Source organism: Macaca fascicularis, chromosome 6 (genome assembly GCF_037993035.2).
Source record: "Macaca fascicularis isolate 582-1 chromosome 6, T2T-MFA8v1.1".
NCBI classification, from domain to species: domain Eukaryota; kingdom Metazoa; phylum Chordata; class Mammalia; order Primates; family Cercopithecidae; genus Macaca; species Macaca fascicularis.
In genome coordinates, this window is record NC_088380.1 from 77,657,534 (window position 1) to 77,678,044 (window position 20,511).

At 41.0% G+C, this 20,511-nt stretch overlaps 1 protein-coding gene across 3 annotated transcripts in view; it reads left to right on the forward strand.

The window, feature by feature from the left end:
• The window catches only part of ARHGEF28 (Rho guanine nucleotide exchange factor 28), a 311,888-nt gene that overhangs the window by 41,518 nt on the left and 249,859 nt on the right, over nt 1-20,511 (forward strand). For all 3 annotated transcript variants that reach the window (XM_015451604.4, XM_005557142.5, XM_005557143.5), the window contains exon 2: nt 19,889-19,932. In XM_015451604.4, coding sequence (XP_015307090.3) covers nt 19,900-19,932 — 33 coding nt within the window. In that variant the 5' untranslated portion in view covers nt 19,889-19,899. The remainder of the gene's footprint in view (nt 1-19,888; nt 19,933-20,511) is intronic.

Here is a 20,511-nt window from a genome sequence, read left to right on the forward strand (position 1 = left end):
GCTTGTGTCTGCAGCTTTCCCAGGCTGGAGTTGCAAGCTGGTGACCCTACAGTTCTGGGGTCTCAGGGGTTGCCTCACTGTCATGACTCTACTCGGAATTACCCTAGTGGAGGCTCTCTGTGGTGGCTCCATTCCTATGACAAGTCTCTGTGTTGGTTCCCAGCCTGTCCCAAGTGTCCTTTGACATGTAGGTGGATTCTGCCATGGCCCCACAGCTTCTGCATTCTGCACTCCTGCAGAATTAACACCATGTGGATGCTGCTAAGATTTGCTTCAGTTTGTCAACTGAAGAATGATGAGGTTCATAAATTTGAAATGGAGAACTTTATTTCTCGTAAAGGGTTGCAGCCAGCAGAGTGGCCATTCTGACAGACTGGGAAGGGTAGCCTCCTGCCAGAAGCCCCAAAACAGACACTTTGAGAGAGGGACAAAAAGAACAAAAATGTTTGCTGAGCAAGGTGGCTGAATATAAATTCAGTAAGCTACAGGAGAAGCTATGAATATTTAGGAAAGGAGAAACATGAGCATGCACAGTTGAGCTTCATGTCCCTTCATGGGTCCCATGTTCAAAAACTGGCAGCCTTAGCATAATCCAAGGGTGGAGTTTTTGGTCCTCTGACCTCTGACCTCAAATGCTGAAGCAGAGGACACAGAAATCCTTACTGTGCATTCTCTGTAGACTGGTCAGAACCACTCCGTGGTGGGTGGTCTCTTAGGCAAAAAAGGAGGGGCAGCATCAGGTAGTTGGTTGATATCAGTGGTGGAGTCTTTTGAAAGAGCTGTAAAGCCTTGAGGAAAGAAAACCTCATTGTGGTTAGCTAGGGAGTGGTTGTAACAAGAGATGTGTCTGAGCCTCCATCCTATTGTGGCCAATAATTCAGTTTTCAAGGTTACTCTGGGGTCCCCTTTGCCAAGAGATGATCTGTTCAGTCAGTTGGGGGACTTAGAATTTTATTTTTAGTTTACACACTTCCTGAAGTTGTGGCCTGAGCCACACTTGAGGCCCTTGAGCCATTCCTGGCATAACTAAGGAGTGTTGCCATAGAATATGGAGAGAAGAGACTTGAGGACAACACTGGGAAACTAGCCCCAAGTTCCCAAGGATGCCCTGGGCCTTTCTTTTGACATATTTCCTTCTCCCCGGCCTTGGCACTCTGGACCTGTGATGAAAGAGGGTGACAACAGTAATCTCCAAAGTGCCATCAGGGCCATTCTCCCATCGTCTTGATGAATAGACTCTGGCTTGCTTCTATCCATATTAATCTCTCAGCAAACAGTTGATTGGCCACACCTTTGGTATTCTTTCCTGGACAGCTTTTCTCTTCTTTACATGGCTGGGCTGAGAGTTTCCCAAACCTTTATGTTGTATGTTCCTTTCAATCATAAATTTCATTTAAAAATAATTTGCCTTCTCTCATTTTATTAGAAGTGGCCAAAGGAATATTATGCTGCTTGAATATTATGCAGCACTTTGAATATTATGCTGCTTAGATATTTCTTTTGACAGATATCCTAGTTCATTTCTATTAGATTCTGCCTTCCACAAAGTCCTAAGACATGGACATAAATTTGACAAGTTCTTTGCAACTTTATAATGAGGATGGCATTTATTCCAGTTTTTAATATCTTGTTCCTCATTTCTGTCTGAAACCTCATCAGAATGTCCTTTACCATTCATATTTCTACCAAATTCTGATCATGGTGCTTAAGGAATCTCTAAGAAGATTTATGCTCTCCATACAGATCTTGTCTTCTGAGCCCTCACCAGCATTGCCTTGAGTGCTCCACTTATGGCAATCTAGGCTTTTTCTAGCTTGCCCCTCCAAATTCTTTCAGCCTCCACCCATTACCTAGTTTCAAAGCTGCTTTATTTTTGGGTGTTTGTTATGGTCAGTCCTCCTTCTCAGTACCAATTTCCTGTCTTAGTCTGTTTCATGCTGCTGTAGTGGAATAACGCAGACTGGGTAATTTATAAGGAAAAGAAATGTATTTGGCTTATGGTTCTGGAGGCTGGGAAGTCCAAGACTGGGGGACCACATCTGCTTAGGGTCTTCTTGCCACACTATCCCATGGTGGAAGCTGGAAGGGCAAGAGAGCATGGCAGAGCAAGAGGGGGGCAAACCACTTTTATAACAAACCCACTCTCATGATAACAAAACCACTCATCCAATAACCACATTAATCCATTCACAAGGGCAGAGACCTCTTAAAGGTTCCACTTGTCAATACTGTTGCACGGGGACTAAGTTTCCAACCCATGCTTTTTGGGGAACACATTTGAACCACAGTAACCACCCATATACGTTTTTCTTTTCTTTTTTTTTTTTTTTGAGGCGGAGTCTCGTTCTGTCGCCCAGGCTGGAGTGCAGTGGTGCGATCTCGGCTCACTGCAAGCTCCGCCTCCCGGGTTCCCGCCATTCTCCTGCCTCAGCCTCCCGAGTAGCTGGGACTACAGGCGCCGCCACCACGCCCGGCTAATTTTTTTGTATTTTTAGTGGAGACGGGGTTTCATTGTGTTAGCCAGGATGGTCTCGATCTCCTGACCTCGTGATCCGCCCGTCTCGGCCTCCCAAAGTGCTGGGATTACAGGCTTGAGCCACCGCCCGGCCCCCATATACGTTTTTCTCAATAGTCCTGGAAGTGGTCATAGCCCTATGAATAGGCTGCCTGAAAATGCAGACAAAAGAGAGAGGTGGTGTTGTCTCTGAGTAGTTAGATTTATTAACTTCTAAGGACTCTTACTTGGAAACCCTTCTGAGTAGCAGGAAGACTTTTTGTGTGCCTGTGCCTCCACAACTACTCTTTCTGCTTCTACTTTTTTTTGTCTCTTCAGTCTATTCAGCAGTCTTTGGGTTAGTCTCATGAAAATAAAACTTTAGCTGTGAAATAAATTCTAAAAATGTTTTCAGTAGTGGCAAATTCATTGGAAAATGTAAATAATAATACTAAAAAAGAAAACACCACCTATAGTAGCCACCACAAAGGAGAAAAAACTAATAGGAGGTATACATTCTAGCATAATTTTTAATTGAAATTTTTATTGACATAATTGTAGACCCACATGCAGTTGTAAGAAGCAGCAGAGATACTTCATATACTCTGCCAAGTTCCCCCAATGGAAACATTTTATAAAGCCATATTCAGACTTGTTGTAGTCTCAATATAACAACCAATCTAGACATTGACACATGTTATCAGTTGTAAGAAACAATAGAGATACTTTGTATACTCTGCCCAGTTCCCACATTGGAAACATTTTATAAAGCTATATTCAGACTTGTTGTAGTCTTAATATAACAACCAGTATAGACATTGACACATTTTATCCATCTAATTCACGTTTACTAAGTTTTACTTTATTATTTAGAGACAGAATCTAACTCTGTCATCCAGGCTGGAGTGCAGTGGCACAATTTCCGATAGCTGCAACCTCTGCCTCCCAGATTCAAGCAATTCTGGTGACTCAGCCTCCAGAGTAGCTGGGATTACAGGCATGCACCACCACACCCAGCTAATTTTTGTAGTTTTAGTAGAGATGGGGTTTTGCCATGTTGGCCAGGCTGGTCTTGAACTCCTGACTTCAAGTGATCCACCCACCTTGGCCTCCTACAGTGCTGGGATTACAGGCATGAGCCAAGGTACTAGGCCAGTTTTACTTATACTTTAGTATGTGTGTTTTAAAATTTCAATACCATTTTATCATTTGTGTAAGTTCATGTGTCTACAACCACAGGCAAGATACTGAACAGTTCCAAAACCACAAGGATCCCTCCTGTTACCCTTTTATAGTCAGAGCCACCTCTATTCCTCCAGTGTGGTGTCTAACCTTTGGCAACCGCTAATCTGTCTTCCATATCTGTAAATTTTTCATTTAAAAATATTATATATATGGAATTATACAGATTGTAACCTTTGGGATTGACTTTTATCGCTCAGCATAATTTCCTAAGGTTTCATCCATGTTCTCATACGTATCAATAATTTACTCCCTTTTATTGATATGTAGTATACATTGCTCTGGTCTCTGTTATCTATAATACTGAAGTTTAACCTGTTGAAAGACATTTGGGCTGATTCTAATTTTTGGCTATTACAAATAAGGCTGCTATGAGCAATCATGTACAGGTTTTTGTGTGAACACATTTTATTTCTCCAAGGGGAAAATGCCCTTTTGCACAGTTGCTGGTGGCAGTTGCATGTTCGGTTTTTAAGAAACTGCTAAACTGCTTTCCAGAGTGGTTTCATTGTTTTGTGTCTCTACCAGCAATGTATGAGTGATCCAGTTTTTCCACATCTGCTATAGCATTTGGTGATGGCACTATTTTTTTGTGTGTGTGTTAGCCATTTTGAATGGTATGCATTGATATCTCATTGCGGTTTTAATTTCCATTTCCCCAATGGCTAATGATGTTGAACATGTTCATTTGCCATCTGTATATCCTTTTTAGTGAAATGTCTGTCCATGTCTTTTGTCCATTTTCTAATTGCATTGTTTGAGAGTTCTTTATATGTTTTGCTTACTAGCCTTTTGATGGATATGTGGTTTGCAAATATTTTCTCCCACTCTGGAGCATGTCTTTTCATCCTCCTTACATGGGCTTTCACAGAGCAGAAATTTTGATGTCTGGCATGGTTTAAAAGAAACATTCTTAGCCTTTTTTTTTTCGGGTCTACTGGGCCCTTGAGAATCTGATGAAAACTATAAAATAGTGACAGAAAAATGTACATGCACACAATAATTTGCATCTAATTTCATGGAATTCATGGCCTCTATAAAGTTTGTTGATGGACCATATGTTATGAACTCATGGCTTAATTAGTGTTGCATCAATTTCCAGCAATCCCACGTGAGACTCCAGGGAGAGTTACCCTCCCTCATCAAAGTAAAAAGTGGGAAACCCTGTAGCTTACAAAATAAGAGCAAGTTTCTTAGCCAGGCTTTATCTAGGACCTGACTCAAGTGTTCTTTTCACAGTGATACATTCCTTTACTTCTCTGGGAGGCATTGCCAGATTGCTACCCGAGATTGCTACTTTAAACATTTGTAGATTGAAGAGCTACTCCACAAAGAAGAAATCTTTTCATATTGAACTCAGACTTTTAGGCATCAGCAAATGAATGAACTTTTGGGCTTTTGTACCTACCAGTTCAGTTTAGCAGCATGACTCTTGTCTATGTGATTTATTATTTTTCTTGCTCTACCTTTATAAAAATGAGGAGAAAATAAAGAAATAGAAATGAGATATTGAAGAAGCATGGATCTGATAAATTTGATATGATTACATGCAGTTGTGAGAAACAATACAGAGATACTTAGGTGTGCCCAAGCAGAGAATTGTCAGTATCAGCTGGGTTTTCACTGAACTTGATTATATATATTTTATTTATTTATTTGAGATGGAATCTCTCTCTGTTACCCAGGCTGGAGTACAGTGGCACGATCTCAGCTCACTGCGACTTCCACCTCCCAGTTTCAAGTGATTCTCCTGCCTCAGCCTCCAGAGTAGCTGGGATTACAAGTGCCTGCCACCACGCCCAGCTAATTTTTGTATTTTTAGTAGAGATGGGGTTTCACTATGTTGGTCAGGCTGGTCTCGAACTCCTGACCTCAGGTGATCCACCCGCCTTGGCCTCCCAAAGAACTTGATAATATATTTCATTGTGAGGGGAGAGCAAAAGTAAAGCACATGTAGGAAAAGCTAGAATGTATGTTGTTGAAAATTCTGGCTAAAAGGAAATGTGTAATTAACAGTGTTATTGCTAGATCTCTGGCAGAAGGACTCCTGGCCCCTATGAGTCTATTCATTTTTTGTCACAAATGTAGTATGTGTGTTTTAGGGATGGATTGTGTATAAACGTAGGAGGCTGATGATGTTTGCTCTCTCTGGTTCATAAACCTGTTGCTTCAACCCCTCAAACTCCTTTGTGTTTCCTAAAGATAACATGTGTCCATATCTGTCTTCATACTGAACCCTGACTTTCCATTTAGAGAACTTCTTTCTCTGTTCATTCTTGCCTGACATTACCATGTTCTGCCAGTCCAGTGGTCTTCCTGCTTGCATCCTCTAGCTTCTCATGAATGTAGATCTTATCATCCCAACTAGATTTTGAGCTCATCAGTGATACAGTCAGCATTCTATATATTTTAATATCCTTCCCTAGATGGCCTGCATAGTGCTTTGCACATAGTAAGTGACAGTACATTGGGATTTGGACATGAAAGACATACTTTAGAAATTTATTGCTAATGAGGAAATTGATACCTTGGTAGGTCGTATCTTGCCCATGATGCTTGAGTGATAATTGAGCTTTGCGTTGACATGAACAATACATTAAACAGATTAATAGCGTAAGTAAGATTGTAAAGGGGATGTCTGATAGATTTAGAAAAAGCTTTTAAAGGGCTTAATCACTTTGTGTGTGTGCAAATATATCCTGAGAAATACAAGTGAGTGTGACAGGTTTGGCGGAACATTTTGTTAGCAGCTAGCTCGTGCTCCTCTTTGTACTTTATAAACATTAGGCTGCACAATTTCAGACTGACTGGCTCTCCTTCCTCCCTATCCCCATCACCACCATTAGTTTGAATTAATGAGATCTTAGTGAATAGTTACTGTGTTGTTTCCTTTCTAATCTTCAGACATCTCCCCACTGAGTTTACCAAATAATTCAACCCTTCCACTTAAAGCTGCTTAGACCTGCATAGCTCAGGTAGATAACTCTAGTCTGAAACAGGTCTATAGACACCGTTGTGTGCTCAATAATAGGTTTATTTCAAATGCTCTCTCCCTACCCATTTCCATTGTGCTGGCATTGAAGGTTTTTACTTAGACTTGGCCTTATCTCCCAGTAGTTTACTGTTCTTTTCCAGTTAGTATAACAGTTGTGAAATGCAATTATAAGCCTACATTCCTAGGTTAGTATAAGGAACTGTGAGTCAGCATTTCCTTCCAAATGCAGAAAGTTTCAAATTAACATGGCAAATAGAATTGCCTCAATAGTTGTTGCTCTGCCCTTTGAATTTTCAAACTGTAGGGGGACCATTCAGCTCCATAAAATCAAATAAAATTCTGTGGAGCTTTATGTCTTACATTTGTGTGGTACAATGTATTTGGAATTCTTGATCCCTGGAGGTTCCTCTGGGCCATCAGGTTTAGGCTGAGCTGGGTAGGGCTATTTCAGACCCTTCTGACCCCAATTACCAATTACTGCTGAGTCATTTTGGTCAGTTTAATATTTAGAGATTCTGAGTGATTTTATTTGAAATAAATATTCAAAGTCTTAAAAAATCCTTTTATATACTTAACATGTAGTAATAATAATAATAATTAATAGTTGCAACTAGCATTTAGTGTTTCTGGTAGACACTAGTTTTTTCTCTTTTTACCCTGTCAAATGTCTTAATCCTCCCAACAGTCTTTGGGGGAGGTATTATGATTAGTTCTACTTGACAGATGAGGAACTGGCCAAGGAAAGTAAAATAGTGAACCTAAAGTAGGCCAGGGCAGTGGCTCACGTCTGTAATCCCAACACTGGGAGGCTGAGGTGGGAGGATTGCTTGAGCTCAGGAGTTCAAGACCAGCCTGGGCAACATAGTGACATTCCATCTCTAAAAAAAAAAAAAAAAAAAAAAAAAAAAAAAAAAAAGGGGGTGTGGTGGTGTGCTCCTGCAGTTCCAGCTACTCAGAGGGCTGAGGTTGGGGAGGATCACTTGAACTGGGGAGGTCAAGGCTACAGTGAGCCTTGATTGTGCCACTGCTCTCCAGCCTAGGTGACAGAGTGAGACCCTGTTTCAAAATAAAAACAAGGCCGGACGCGGTGGTTCATGCCTGTAATCCCAGCACTTTGGGAGGCCGAGGCGGGCGGATCACGAGGTCAGGAGATCCAGACCACAGTGAAACCCCGTCTCTACTAAAAATACAAAAAAAAAAAAAATTAGCCGGGCGCAGTGGCGGGCGCCTGTAGTCCCAGCTACTCGGGAGGCTGAGGCAGGAGAATGGCGTGAACCCCGGAGGCGGAGCTTGCAGTGAGCTGAGATCTGCCCACTGCACTGCAGCCTGGGCGACAGAGCTAGATAGACTCCGTCCCCCTCCCCCCAAAAAATAAAAAAATAAAAAATAAAAACAAAACCCAAAACAAAACTACCATAGCTGAGATTCAATGCAGCTTGTTCCCAAGCCTGTATTCCTAACTGTGAAGTTTTGCTGCCTTTTAGCCAGGCAAATCACTGGCTTTCAGACCAGTTGTATGTTACAAAAGGACTTTATGCTGAGGCTACAGAGAACATGGGATGGGATCAGACAGGCTAGTTTTACATCTACTAAGCCATTTCTAGCTGCTGGACCTCAGTCAAGTGCCACAACTTTGCTGAGCTTTTCCTCATATGTAAAGTGAGGACAGGAACATGTGAGGTCCCCTTATCTGAAGATAGCAGGTATGATATTGTGAAATGTACACAGTATTTTGACTTCGTTCTTTCTACTGTTTCCTGGCAACAATGCCTAAAATCCTTAGAATCTCCCAAATGATGTATTTTTGTATGCTAATGAGGTGACTGGTGGCTGGAAGCCCCTAGGTAGTTTCAGGATAGGCACTGATCACAGGAAAGACTAAGGGAAGATTAGAGGATTGGGATATTCTGCTCCACCCCCCCACCTCTGGGGAGAAGAGGGGGCTGAAGGCTAAACTGATCACAAATGGCCGATGATGTAATCACTCATGCTTACATAATGAAGCTTCCTTGGAAACCCAAAAAGACTGGGTTCTTGGAACTACTGGATAGCTGAACACATGGAGGTTCCTGGAGGGTGGTGCACCCAGGGGAGGGCAGGGAAGCCCCTTGCCCTTTTCCACATGCTTCACCCTATGTATGCATCTCTTCGTCTGTATTCTTTGTAATATCCTTTATAATAAACCAGTGCATGTAAGTGTTTCCCTAAGTTCTGTGAGCCACACCAGCAAATTAGTGAAACCTAGGGAGGGGGTTGTGAGATGCCTGATTTGTAGCCATTTGGTCAGAGCACAGGTGAAACACCTGGGACTTGCATTGGCATCAGAAATGCGGGACAGTCTTGTGGGACCGAGCCCTCAGCCTGTGGGATCTGATGCTATCTCCAGGTAGTGTGGGAACTGGAGGACACCCAGCTCCTGTCTGCTGCAGAATTGCTTGTTTGCTTCAACAAGCCAGGAAATTCCCCATCCCCCTGCTGAAGCATGTTGTGAGAGTACAGTAGAAGAAACTGTTTTTTTTTTTTTCCTACTGAGTGGGTCACAGGGAAAGTCCCTTTATGTGAATCTCCTTAAAACGGGGACCAACATTTCATAGGAAGCAGTGGTGGAAAAAAGATTTGCCTAAAGTTCCATTTTCTTTTTTTTTCTTTTTTTTTTTTTTTGAGACGAAGTCTTGCTCTGTCGCCCAGGCTGGAGTGTAGTGGCCTGATCTCAGCTCATTGCAAGCTCCGCCTCCCGGGTTCACGCCATTCTCCTGCCTCAGCCTCCTGAGTAGCTGTGACTACAGGCGCGCACCACCACGCCTGGCTAATTTTTTGTATTTTTAGTAGAGACGGGGTTTCACCGTGTTAGCCAGGATGGTCTCGATCTCCTGACCTCGTGATCCGCCTGTCTTGGCCTCTCAAAGTGCTGGGATTACAGGCTTGAGCCACCGCGCCCAGCCTCCATTTTCTGAAAATGAAAATAAAGTATGAAAATAAGCATATTTGTAAAGTTTGTGTTTTAATTCCTTGGCTAAAAAGGAACATAAGATCATGGTGAGCGGTACAGGCTCTGGAGCAGGCTGCATTTGAACACCAGCTCTGCCGTTTTCTAACTACGTAGTCTTATGCAAATTATATTTTTCAATTTTGTGGTAATTCTAGGAATGAACAGAACATGAACTGTGTGTGTGTGTGTGTGTGTGTGTGTGTGTAGTATGTGATTAATTAAAGAGGGGGGTATGAAATTTTCTGATCAAACTGATTGACTACACCATACATACAATCTACACTGTCACATTTGATTTTCTTTTCTTTCCTTTTCTTTTTTTTGAGACAGAGTTTTGCTCTTGTCGCCCAGGCCAGAGTGCAATGGTGTGATCTCGGTTCACTGCAGTTTCATTCTCCTGGGTTCAAGTTATTCTCCTGCCTCAGCCTCCCAAGTCACTGGGATTACAGGTGCCCACCACCACACCGGGCTGATTGTTTTCTTTTCTTTTCTTTTTTTTTTTTTTTATACAGAGTTTTGCTCTTGTTGCCCAGGTTGGAGTGCAATGGCACGATCTTGGCTCACTGCAACCTCTGCCTCCTGGGTTCAAGTGATTCTCCTGCCTCAGCCTTCCGAGTAGCTGGGATTACAGGCACCTGCCACCACATCCAGCTAATTTTTTGTATTATTTTAGTAGCAATGGGGTTTTGCCATGTTGACCAGGCTGGTCTTGAATTCCTGACCTCAGGTGATCCACCCACCTTAGCCTCCCAAAGTACTGGGATTACAGGCATGAGCCACCACACCAGGCCTCACATTTGATTTTCAAAGTATGATTATGAGGGTCATTTTTATTAGAAATACCCAAAAACTTCTTCCATTTTCTCAAGGAGTGGGGACGTGCTCTTATTCCTTTAATATGGACACTGTTACCTTTGAAACCTTTGTCTTATCATGATTTTCTTTTTAAGTTGTAAATGGGTCTCTGCCACATTCTCATTTAACTTGATAAGGGCTCATTTAACTTGATAAGGGTACATTTTGAAAATCTGCACCTAAAAAGTGAGCCTTTTTCTCTAGTTGTCAAGCTGCAAGTATTTTTCCCAATAGTTTTCCTTCAGGGTTTGTAGAATTAGGCATGGCCAATGGCATGTGGCAAGCTTATCAAGTTAAATTCTCATTGAATAATAGCTTCATATGTAATTTCAGCAGTTCTCATGATACTATTCTTTATTAAAAATGTCATGCTTTAAAAAATGTTCTAAATGTATTGTAAGTTGATTTGTCTTTTGTTTACACCATTCAGTAACAACACCAAGACCTATGCAAACAAACAATATACACAAAATCTGTTCTCTCTAAGTATGGAATGATTAGAGAATAGATGCCAGCATTCAGTGGAGTAGAGGGAGGGGAATAGAGAATGAACAGGGAGGCAGTTGCTTGCATAAGCTTTATTTTATAATATAAGTGTTCAGTTCACTTTTTGAGTATTTTTATGTGTAGATAGCATTGGCTTCTTCATATAACCTTGTAATGACAGGGACTTGGAAAGGACTAGTTAAGTAACACGGATTTCCTATATATTCCTTTCAAGGCTGCTAAAAGGATCATCTGAGATGATATTTGTAGAATATTGAGCAAGGTGCCTGAGTATTACCTGTTAATTAGTTTTGTAAAAAGGCACACAAACCAATGTTTATTGACATATTCAAAGACAAAATTAAAGTCATAGGTTTTGTATTCATTCTGCCTTAGAATATTTTATTTAGATGCAAAAATGTGAGAAATTCAGAAAATTTCATAAAGTCAAGAATTGATATTTTTCTGTGTAAATGTTATATTTACTTTCTTCTTTTATTAAAAACATTTTTAGCCTGTTTAAAATAGTCTAATACTTTTTTTTAGAGTTAAGCAAGAAAAGATATTTGGATATTATGTATTCCTCATAAGTCTATAATACTGTATCTTGATGTTCTTTTTATAAGAGCTTCCCCCGCTTGGGGAACAAACTTAAAAATTCTGGATGTGTAATAAGGCCCCAAGTCATTCCCTGGTGTCTGCCAGCAAATGTTTGGAAATACTTTGGTTTTTTTTATGTCCCAAGAAACATTTCTGGAAAATGTGGTACAATTTTTTTAAGTACTTGACTATGAGAAACTTGGTAATTGCAGATGAAGAACTCAAACTTTCACAGATAAAAGGAAATATAGAGGGTGGCATTTATATAGTGAAAAGTGACACCACATCAAGGACTTAAGCAGTTGTAACTTGCCTAGCAAATACAAACTTGTTTTATTATCAAACTTGGTGTGAAAGGAGGCATAGCATGGTTTAGCCACGTGACTCTGCAAGTGAGCACAGAACTCAGTGCTCTACTGTGAAAGAGGAATTAACTTGGAGAAAATCCAAATGAGAATATAAAATTTTAAAATATATTTCAGTTTGAAGTTTCATGGTTTTATTGAGTATATATTTGCTCTAGCATATTTTTTTCTACAATTAACCTGGGAAATTCTATAGGGCTTTTAGAAGGATTAGGACTGAGGGTGAGAACTGCGGGGACTTTATTTTTTTTCAAGGAGTGAAAAGTGTTTGCTCTGAAAAACAAAATTAATTGCTGTTCAAATGGTTTTTAAATTTCAGTATTGAAAAATGGCAAATGGTAGAGTAATGAATAATGAAATACAAGTTATTGGATATAAAGTGAAATGTAAATAACATTGTCCAGCCCTTGACATTTCACCTCTTGCTGAGATCATAGTATAATCCAAATTTGAGGGAGGCCTTTGATGCAGCTGGTTTCTTCCTGACTGAAAAGTGCAAAGCGTTGGCATCTGGGTCCTTCGTGAAACTGTGTGATGCTGGACTTTGCACTGTAGTCCACTGTAGCCTGCCTTCTCACTGTGTAAATACACAACTACATGGGCTCCCGTGAGCTTGTCACACGCCACAGGCCATGCCTCATTCTACAAAGCCTGAAGGAAAACTGCTGGGAAAAATACTTATAGCTTGACAACTAGGGAAAAAGGCTCACTTTTGGGGGCAGATCTTCAAAATGTACCCTTATCAAGTTTAAAAAAAAGGGGGGGGGATTAGCATGTATTCTATTTAATGTATTTATTTATAAATCATTTATAAAACATATAAATCATATTACTGTAACAATGTATATATATATTTGTTTTTTGACTGGGGACAGGGTCTTGCTCTGTTGCTCAGACTGAAGGGCAGTGGTGCAATGGCATGATCATACCTCACTGTAGCCTGCAACTCCTGGGTTTGAGAGATCCTCCTGCCTCAGCCTCCTGAGTAGCTAGGACTACAGGCATGCACCACCATGCCTGGCTAATTTCAAAATTATTTTTGTAGAGACAGGGTCTTGCTATGTTGCCCAGGCTGATCTCAAACTCCATGACATGTTCCCTTTGGAAGATAAAAAAAACCAGAAATATATTTCTCCATACAGAATGCCGTATGAGGGCTTTTGTGGGTAACAAACTTTAAATGATTTTTTTGTTTTTTTGGTTTTTTTTGCAACAAAATCAATGGAAACATGGACAGATACTCTTTCAAAATGTTCTTACTGGCTGGGCATGGTGGCTTACGCCTGTAATCCCGGCACTTTGGGAGGCCAAGGCAGGCAGATCACTTGAGGTCAGGAGTTCGAGACTAGCCTGGCCGACATGGTGAAATCCTGTCTCTACTAAAAATACAAAAATTAGCTGGGTGTGGTGGCATACAGCTGTAATCTCAGCCACTTGGGAGGCTGAGGCAGGAGAATCATTTGAACCCAGGAGGTAGAGGTTGCAGTGAGCCAAGATTGCGCCACTGCACTCCAGCCTGGGCCACAGAGCGAGACTCTGTCTCAAACAAAAAAAAAAAAAAAAAGTTCTTACTGTGGCATGTACTATCTATAATCTGTTTCTTTTGAAATACATTTTCTCTTTCACTTATTAAAATATCACTTTTTTTTTTTTCCCTGAAATGGCAGGTCATAAAAAGAAAAAGAAAATTACTTTTTTCTTGAAGGAACAGGCTAATTGTTTGAAAAACCAGTAAGTTTATAACACTTCCATTTTTGTAAGAGAAAATTATGTAGTACATGTTTAAGTTTGACAACTTTTTTTTTTTTTTTTTTGAGACGGAGTCTCGCTCTGTCACCCAGGCTGGAGTGCTGTGGCCGGATCTCAGCTCACTGCAAGCTCCGCCTCCCGGGTTCCCGCCATTCTCCTGCCTCAGCCTCCCGAGTAGCCGGGACTACAGGCGCCCGCCACCTCGCCCGGCTAGTTTTTTTTTTTGTATTTTTTAGTAGAGACGGGGTTTCACCTTTTTAAAGTACTTTGCCACAATATAACCAGCACATCTCAATGTAGTATAGATTTTTATGGTTACTTCCTATCTCATTACATACACTGCAAAGATTTGACCACATTGGATTTCTTATTTCCACAAAATTAACCATGTTGATTGATTAATGTCCCATAGAACATTTTGTGCTTTTGGCTTCAAGTTCTTTGTTGCAGTACCTTGCTCATGAATGACAAAGTGAATGAATCTCGTGTGTGGTGTTTTTTAAACTACTTACAAGAGCAGCTGCCTTACCAGTGGTTGTACTTGAACAGTTTTTGATAGAACACTATTTTTTATTAAAAAAGCAATTCACAGCTGGGCACCGTGGCTCACACCTGTAATCCCAGCACTTTGGGATGCCAAAATGGGTGGATCACCTTAGGTCAGGAGTTCAAGACCAGCCTGGCCAACATGGTGAAACCCCATCTCTACTAATAATACAAAAATTAGCTGGGCATTGTGGTGGGCATCTGTAGTCCCAGCTACTCAGGAGGCTGAGGCAGGAGAATCACTTGAACCTGGGAGGCAGAGCTTGCAGTGAGCCGAGATTGAGCCACTGTATTCCAGCCTGTGCAACAGAATGAGATGCCATCTCAAAAAAAAAAGTAATTCACTCTTCAGAATATGTCTCCATATTCTCACTTAAAATGATGGGTTTTGGATGGGAGGGGAGTGAGGGATAAAAGACTACACATTGGGTACAGTGTACACTGCTCGGGTGATGGGTGTACCCAAATCTCAGAAATCACCACTAAGGAACTTATCTATGTAACCGGACACCACGTGTTTCTCCAAAAACCTATTGAAATAAAAATAAAAATTAAAAAAAATTTGAGTATATTTTATTATCAGAGAAAATCTAGCAAATGCCACACGAGTTGTGGAAAACATCTGTACTTTTTTCTAAGTGTACAGCAAACTTGCACAATTGAATTTGCTCTGATAGACTTGTTTTTTAAAATATTCAACAGTCTTCCATAGTTTTACTCATAAAGAAATGCATTTTATCTTTTTTGTCTTTAGAGATGGAGTGTCGTCATGTTGCCCAGGCTGGTCTCAAACTCCTGGGCTCAAGCAATCCACCTGCCTCAGCCTCCCAAAGTGCTGGGATTATAGGCATGAACCACTGAGCCTGGCCAAGGAATACATTTTAGTTTGCTGCTTTATTTCTCTGTATTATTTCAGCTATTTTTTCCCTCTTTTTTTTTTTTTTAATTATACTTTAAGTTCTAGGGTACATGTGCACTATGTGCATGTTTGTTACATACGTATACATGTGCCATGTTGCTGTGCTCCACCTCATTTACATTAGGTATATCTCCTAATGCTATCCCTCCCCACTCCCCCCACCCCACAATAAGCCCTGGTATGTGATGTTCCCCTTCCTGTGTCCTGGTGTTCTCATTGTTCAATTCCCACCTATGAGTGAGAACATGCAGTGTTTGGTTTTCTGTCCTTGTGATAGTTTGCTCAGAATGGTTTCCAGCTTCATCCATGTCCCTACAAAGGACATGAACTCATCCTTTTTTATGGCTATATAGTATTTCATGGTGTATATGTGCCACCTTTTCTTAATCCAGTCTATCATTGATGGACATTTGGGTTGGTTCCAAGTGTTTGCTATTTCTGCTTTTTTTTTTAAATTTTTTTTTAAGCTACCACATTTCCTATACTAATGCATTTTTTTGAGGGGGCTATTAAGTGGAAATCTCAAAGTACTAGGATTATGTACAAAAATACATAAGGATCTTTTTTTTTTTTTTTTTTTTGAGTTGGAGTCTCGCTTTGTCGCCCAGGCTGGAGTGCAGTGGTGAGATCTGCAAGCTCCGCCTCCCGGGTTCATGCCATTCTCCTGCCTCAGCCTCCCCAGTAGCTGGGACTACAGGCGCCCGCCACCACGCCCGGCTAGTTTTTTGTATTTTTAGTAGAGATGGGGTTTCACCGTGTTAGCCAGGGTGGTCTCCATCTCCTGACCCCGTGATCCGCCCGCCTCAGCCTCCCAAAGTGCTGGGATTACAGGCATGAGCCACTGCGCCCGGCCAAGGATCTTCTAATTTTATCGTCAAGTTAAGCAAATTTTGTGAAAGACTGGAATTGTATGAGGCATGACTATAAACATAGATGACAAATTGCTAATATATTGAAGTGCAGCAGACATTTAAGATGAGGATCATAGTATGTGCTAGTGGATATAAATTAATTTTTTAAATGCCTTCTTGATAATTTAGAATTTTGGAGGGATCAGCTTATTGATGTTCCTGGGTTGGCCATTATTTTTATTTTATGGGTGGCTGGTGAACAATTTATATTCGGAATAGGAGTCTCAGTTCTTTCATATTCTTGTTAGTATTATCTTTAATTTGAAGTTTCTCACACTCTGGTTTGTAAAGTTAGTTTCATTAAAAATTGATGAATATAGGCTGGGCATGGTGGCTCACACCTGTAACCCTAGAACTTTGGGAAGCTGAGGCAGGCAGATCACTTGAGGTCAGGAGTTGGAGACAATCCTGGCCAACATAGTGAAACCTCATCTCTCCTAAAAAATACAAAAATTAGCTGGGCATGGTGGTGCATGCCTGTGATGCCAGCTATTTGCTAGGCTAAGGCACAATAATTGGTTGAACCCGGGAGGCAGAGTTTGCAGTGAGCCGAGATCATGCCACTGTACTCTAGCCTGGGCAATAGAGCGAGACTCTGTTTAAAAAAAAAAAAAAAAAAAAAATTGATTATTTTCTGTAATCCCAGCACTGTGGGAGGCCAAGGCAGGAGGATCACTTGAGGCCAGGGGTTTGAGACCACCTAAACAATGTAGCAAGACCCTATCTCTACAAAAAAAAAAAAAAAAAAAAAAAAAACAAGTTAGCACACCTATCATCTTAACCATGTGGGAGCCTGAAGCAGGAGGAGCGCTTGAGCCCAGGATATCAAGGTTACAGTGAACTGTGATTGTACGGCTGCATTCCAGCCTGGATGGCAGAGTGATACTGTTTCAAATAGTAACAATAATAAATGGATTATTATAATCTATAAACCCATTTAAGTGGGTCCACATAAACTGCCACAGGACATGATATTTTAAATAAAATTGAGGGCTGAGAAGGGCCCTGTTGTCAAACCCTCTGCCTTGTAGGACCCTCAGTCATCTCTCAAGATATCTCAGGAAACATGTCTTGGGACCTAGGAGGGTGCTATCACCAGTGTGTATATGAAGTATTAGTAAAACTTAAATTGTTTTATAAGAAATACCTAAAAATAGAACTTTTCATATTCGCTTTCTTGCCAAGTGTATCCTTTGGGGATTACTGTACTAAATGTCACAATTCATTCATTCTTTTTTTTTTTTTTTTGAGATGAAGTTTCACTCTTATTGCCCAGGCTGGAGTACAATGGCACAATCTCAGCTCATTGCAACCTCTGCCTCCTAGGTTCAAGTGATTCTTCTGCCTCAGCCTCCAGAGTAGCTGAGATTACTGGTGCCTGCCAGCATGCCCAGCTAATTTTTGTGTTTTAGTAGATATGGGGTTTCACCATGTTGGTCAGGCTGGTCTTGAACTCCTGACCTCAGGTGATCCACCCACCTCAGCCTCCCAAAGTGCTGGGATTACAGGCGTGAGCCACTGTGCCTAGCCCCACAATTCATTCTTAAGAGAAGCCCCTAAATTACTGCAGCAGGGCTGAGGCTGGGCATGATGGTGCACACTTGTAATGCCAGCCACTCGGGAGGCTAAGGCATAAGAATCGCCTGAACCTGGGAGGCAGAGGTTGCAGAGCCAGGCTTGGCCTAAGGAGCAGAACCCAGGCCTCAGGTGTGCAGTGGGAAGGAGGCAAGGGTGCAGGGACAAGTGAGTCTCCCTGTCTGCCCCATTTAGAATTCTCATGCAACCTGCTCCTCCCTGTCTCCCAATCTTTCATTCTCTTTTGTTCAGCTTGGAACTCCTTGAAGGCTGGACCACTTTCTGGCAGACCCAGAAGGCATGTCTTTATTATCTTTGTGTAATACCTGGCCCACAGTTGGTGTTCAGTGAGTGATGCTGGGTTTTTTTGTTTTTTTCTAAGTAGGAAACAAGTTTCTAAGTGCTATTTGTTTACTTTAAAATTTTTAATTGTGGCAAAATAGACAACATAAAAATTACCATCTTAACCATTTTTAACACAGGCCAGTAGTGGTAAGTATATTTGCATTGCTGTGAAACCATAACCATTGTGCGTCTCCAGAACACTTTCATCTATGCAAAACTGAAAGTCCATATCCAATAAACGATACACTCCTGTGTACCCCACCCCGGCAACTACCAATCATTTTTTTTCTGCTTCTCATGTCAAACTCATGTTTGATTACTCTAGGTACCTCATAGAACTGGCATCATAGAGTATTTGTCCTTTCTGTCTGAGTTATTTCACTTAGGGTAATGTTGTCAAGGCTTGTCCAGTTGTAGCATTTGTTGGAATTATATTCCTTCTTAAGGCTGAATAACATTCCACTGTATGTACACACCACATTTTGTTTATCCATCCATCTGTGCTATTTTAAAGGGGCAGGCACACCCAGAAGCAGATCCAGGTGCGCACGCCTGGCAGACAGGTTGGTTAGCTTGACAGTGGGCTGCATCCTACCCATGCAATCATGCAGCTGAATTCTCTGGCCCTCTGTGTAAGGGAGGCAATAGAACTATCTTGTCACTGTGCTGTTCTGCCTTATGCAATCATGCAGCTGAACTCTCTGGCCCTCTGTGTAAGGGAGGCAATAGAACTATCTTGTCACTGTGCTGTTCTGCCTCACCTGGCCAAAAGTGGACTCTGACTTTGGAATTACCTGTGAGCCAAGCGATGAACACAGGTGAAACTTTCAACATGCTTATGTTGACCTTTCTTGGCTTTCTGAAATATTTTTATTTTAGGAGCAGTCTATGGGATAGTGTCTGGGGTCACAGGGTTTCCATATGTGTGGAAACTAATATAAAATAATAAGGTGGTGGGATATATATTTTTTCAAATTCAAATTATTTTGCTTCATGTAGACACGACATGTACTATAATTACTATGATTTTTTATTTCGATAATATATGCAAGACTTACCATTTGAACCATTTTTTCAGGTACAACTCAGTGGAACTAGGTACATTCACATTGTTGTGCAACCATCACCCCCACCAGCCATCTCCAGAACTTCTTTGTCTTTCCAAACTGAAACTCTATAGACATTAAATAACTCTCCATTCTCCCCAATGTCCAGCTTCTGGTAATCTGTATTCTACTTTCTTTTTCTATGAGTTTGACTATCTAGATACCTCATTTAAGTCAACTCATACAGTATTTGTCCTTTTGTGATTGGCTTATTTTACTTAGCGTAGTGTCTTTAAGGCTCATTCATGTTATAACACGTACTAGAATTTTGTTTCTTTTTAAGGTTGAATAATATTCCATTGCATGTGTATACCACATTTTGATTATCCATCTGTCAGTGGACATTTGTTTTTTTTCCTATCTTTTGGCTATTGTGAATAATGCTGCTATGAACATAGGTATAAAAATTTGTTTGAGTCCCTGCTTTCAATTATTTGGGTATATACCTGGAAGTAGAATTGCTAAGTCATATGGTAATTCTACGTGTAATTTTTTGAGAGGCCATCATATTGTGTTCTCGAGAGGATATGTTATTTAGATAGCATGTTAGTCCTTCATTCTTTTATATTTTGTCTCTGCAGTTTTCCTATCTAATGAGTTTGCTCCTCCCTCCACAATGTTGATGACTGCAGGCAGGACAGGGAGAGCTCAGCTGGTGGGTTCCATGGGGCCTCCTGCAATAACTGCTCTTGTTTACTATTTTCATTGCAGATGCGAAAGCCATGGAGTTGAGCTGCAGCGAAGCACCTCTTTACGTAAGTTGCTAAGCACTGGGCTTCAGGTCCAAGGGGCCCTTTCTTAACTCCAAACCATGTGACTGAAGTGGGGAGAAATGTTTTTCTTGCTATTGAGTTAAGGCTTTTTAAAAACAATACACTGAGCATTACTGTCTAGTTCAAGTATTTGCATGGAGCCTTTTAAAACTGGTTGGCTCCTATTTTAAAGTCTGGTTTTTATATTTCCCTCAGTATTTTTTTTAACTGTGTAATTTCTGGACTCAGAAACACTCACTTCACTCATATAAGTGGTGTGTGAACATATTATTTTATGATTATATCCTGATAATAGTCAATAACTTCTCTGTGTGTCTTTTTGAGGGGAAGGTTTCGTGATAATTGTGTTAGCTAAAAGTACGAAATAAGAATTCAAACAAAAAGTGCTGGGACATAAACAGAAGTGGGAGTTGGCACTGGGGGACAGGAATGCCCAATGAGATTTGTAGTTAGATGTGCTGTCTAGGCCCAGGAGGATGCCATTCTGAGAACAACTCCTCGGGTTAACAGGGAAGTGAACAGATTGTTTCCTCACACAGAAAATGGCAGATGGGCTCATCT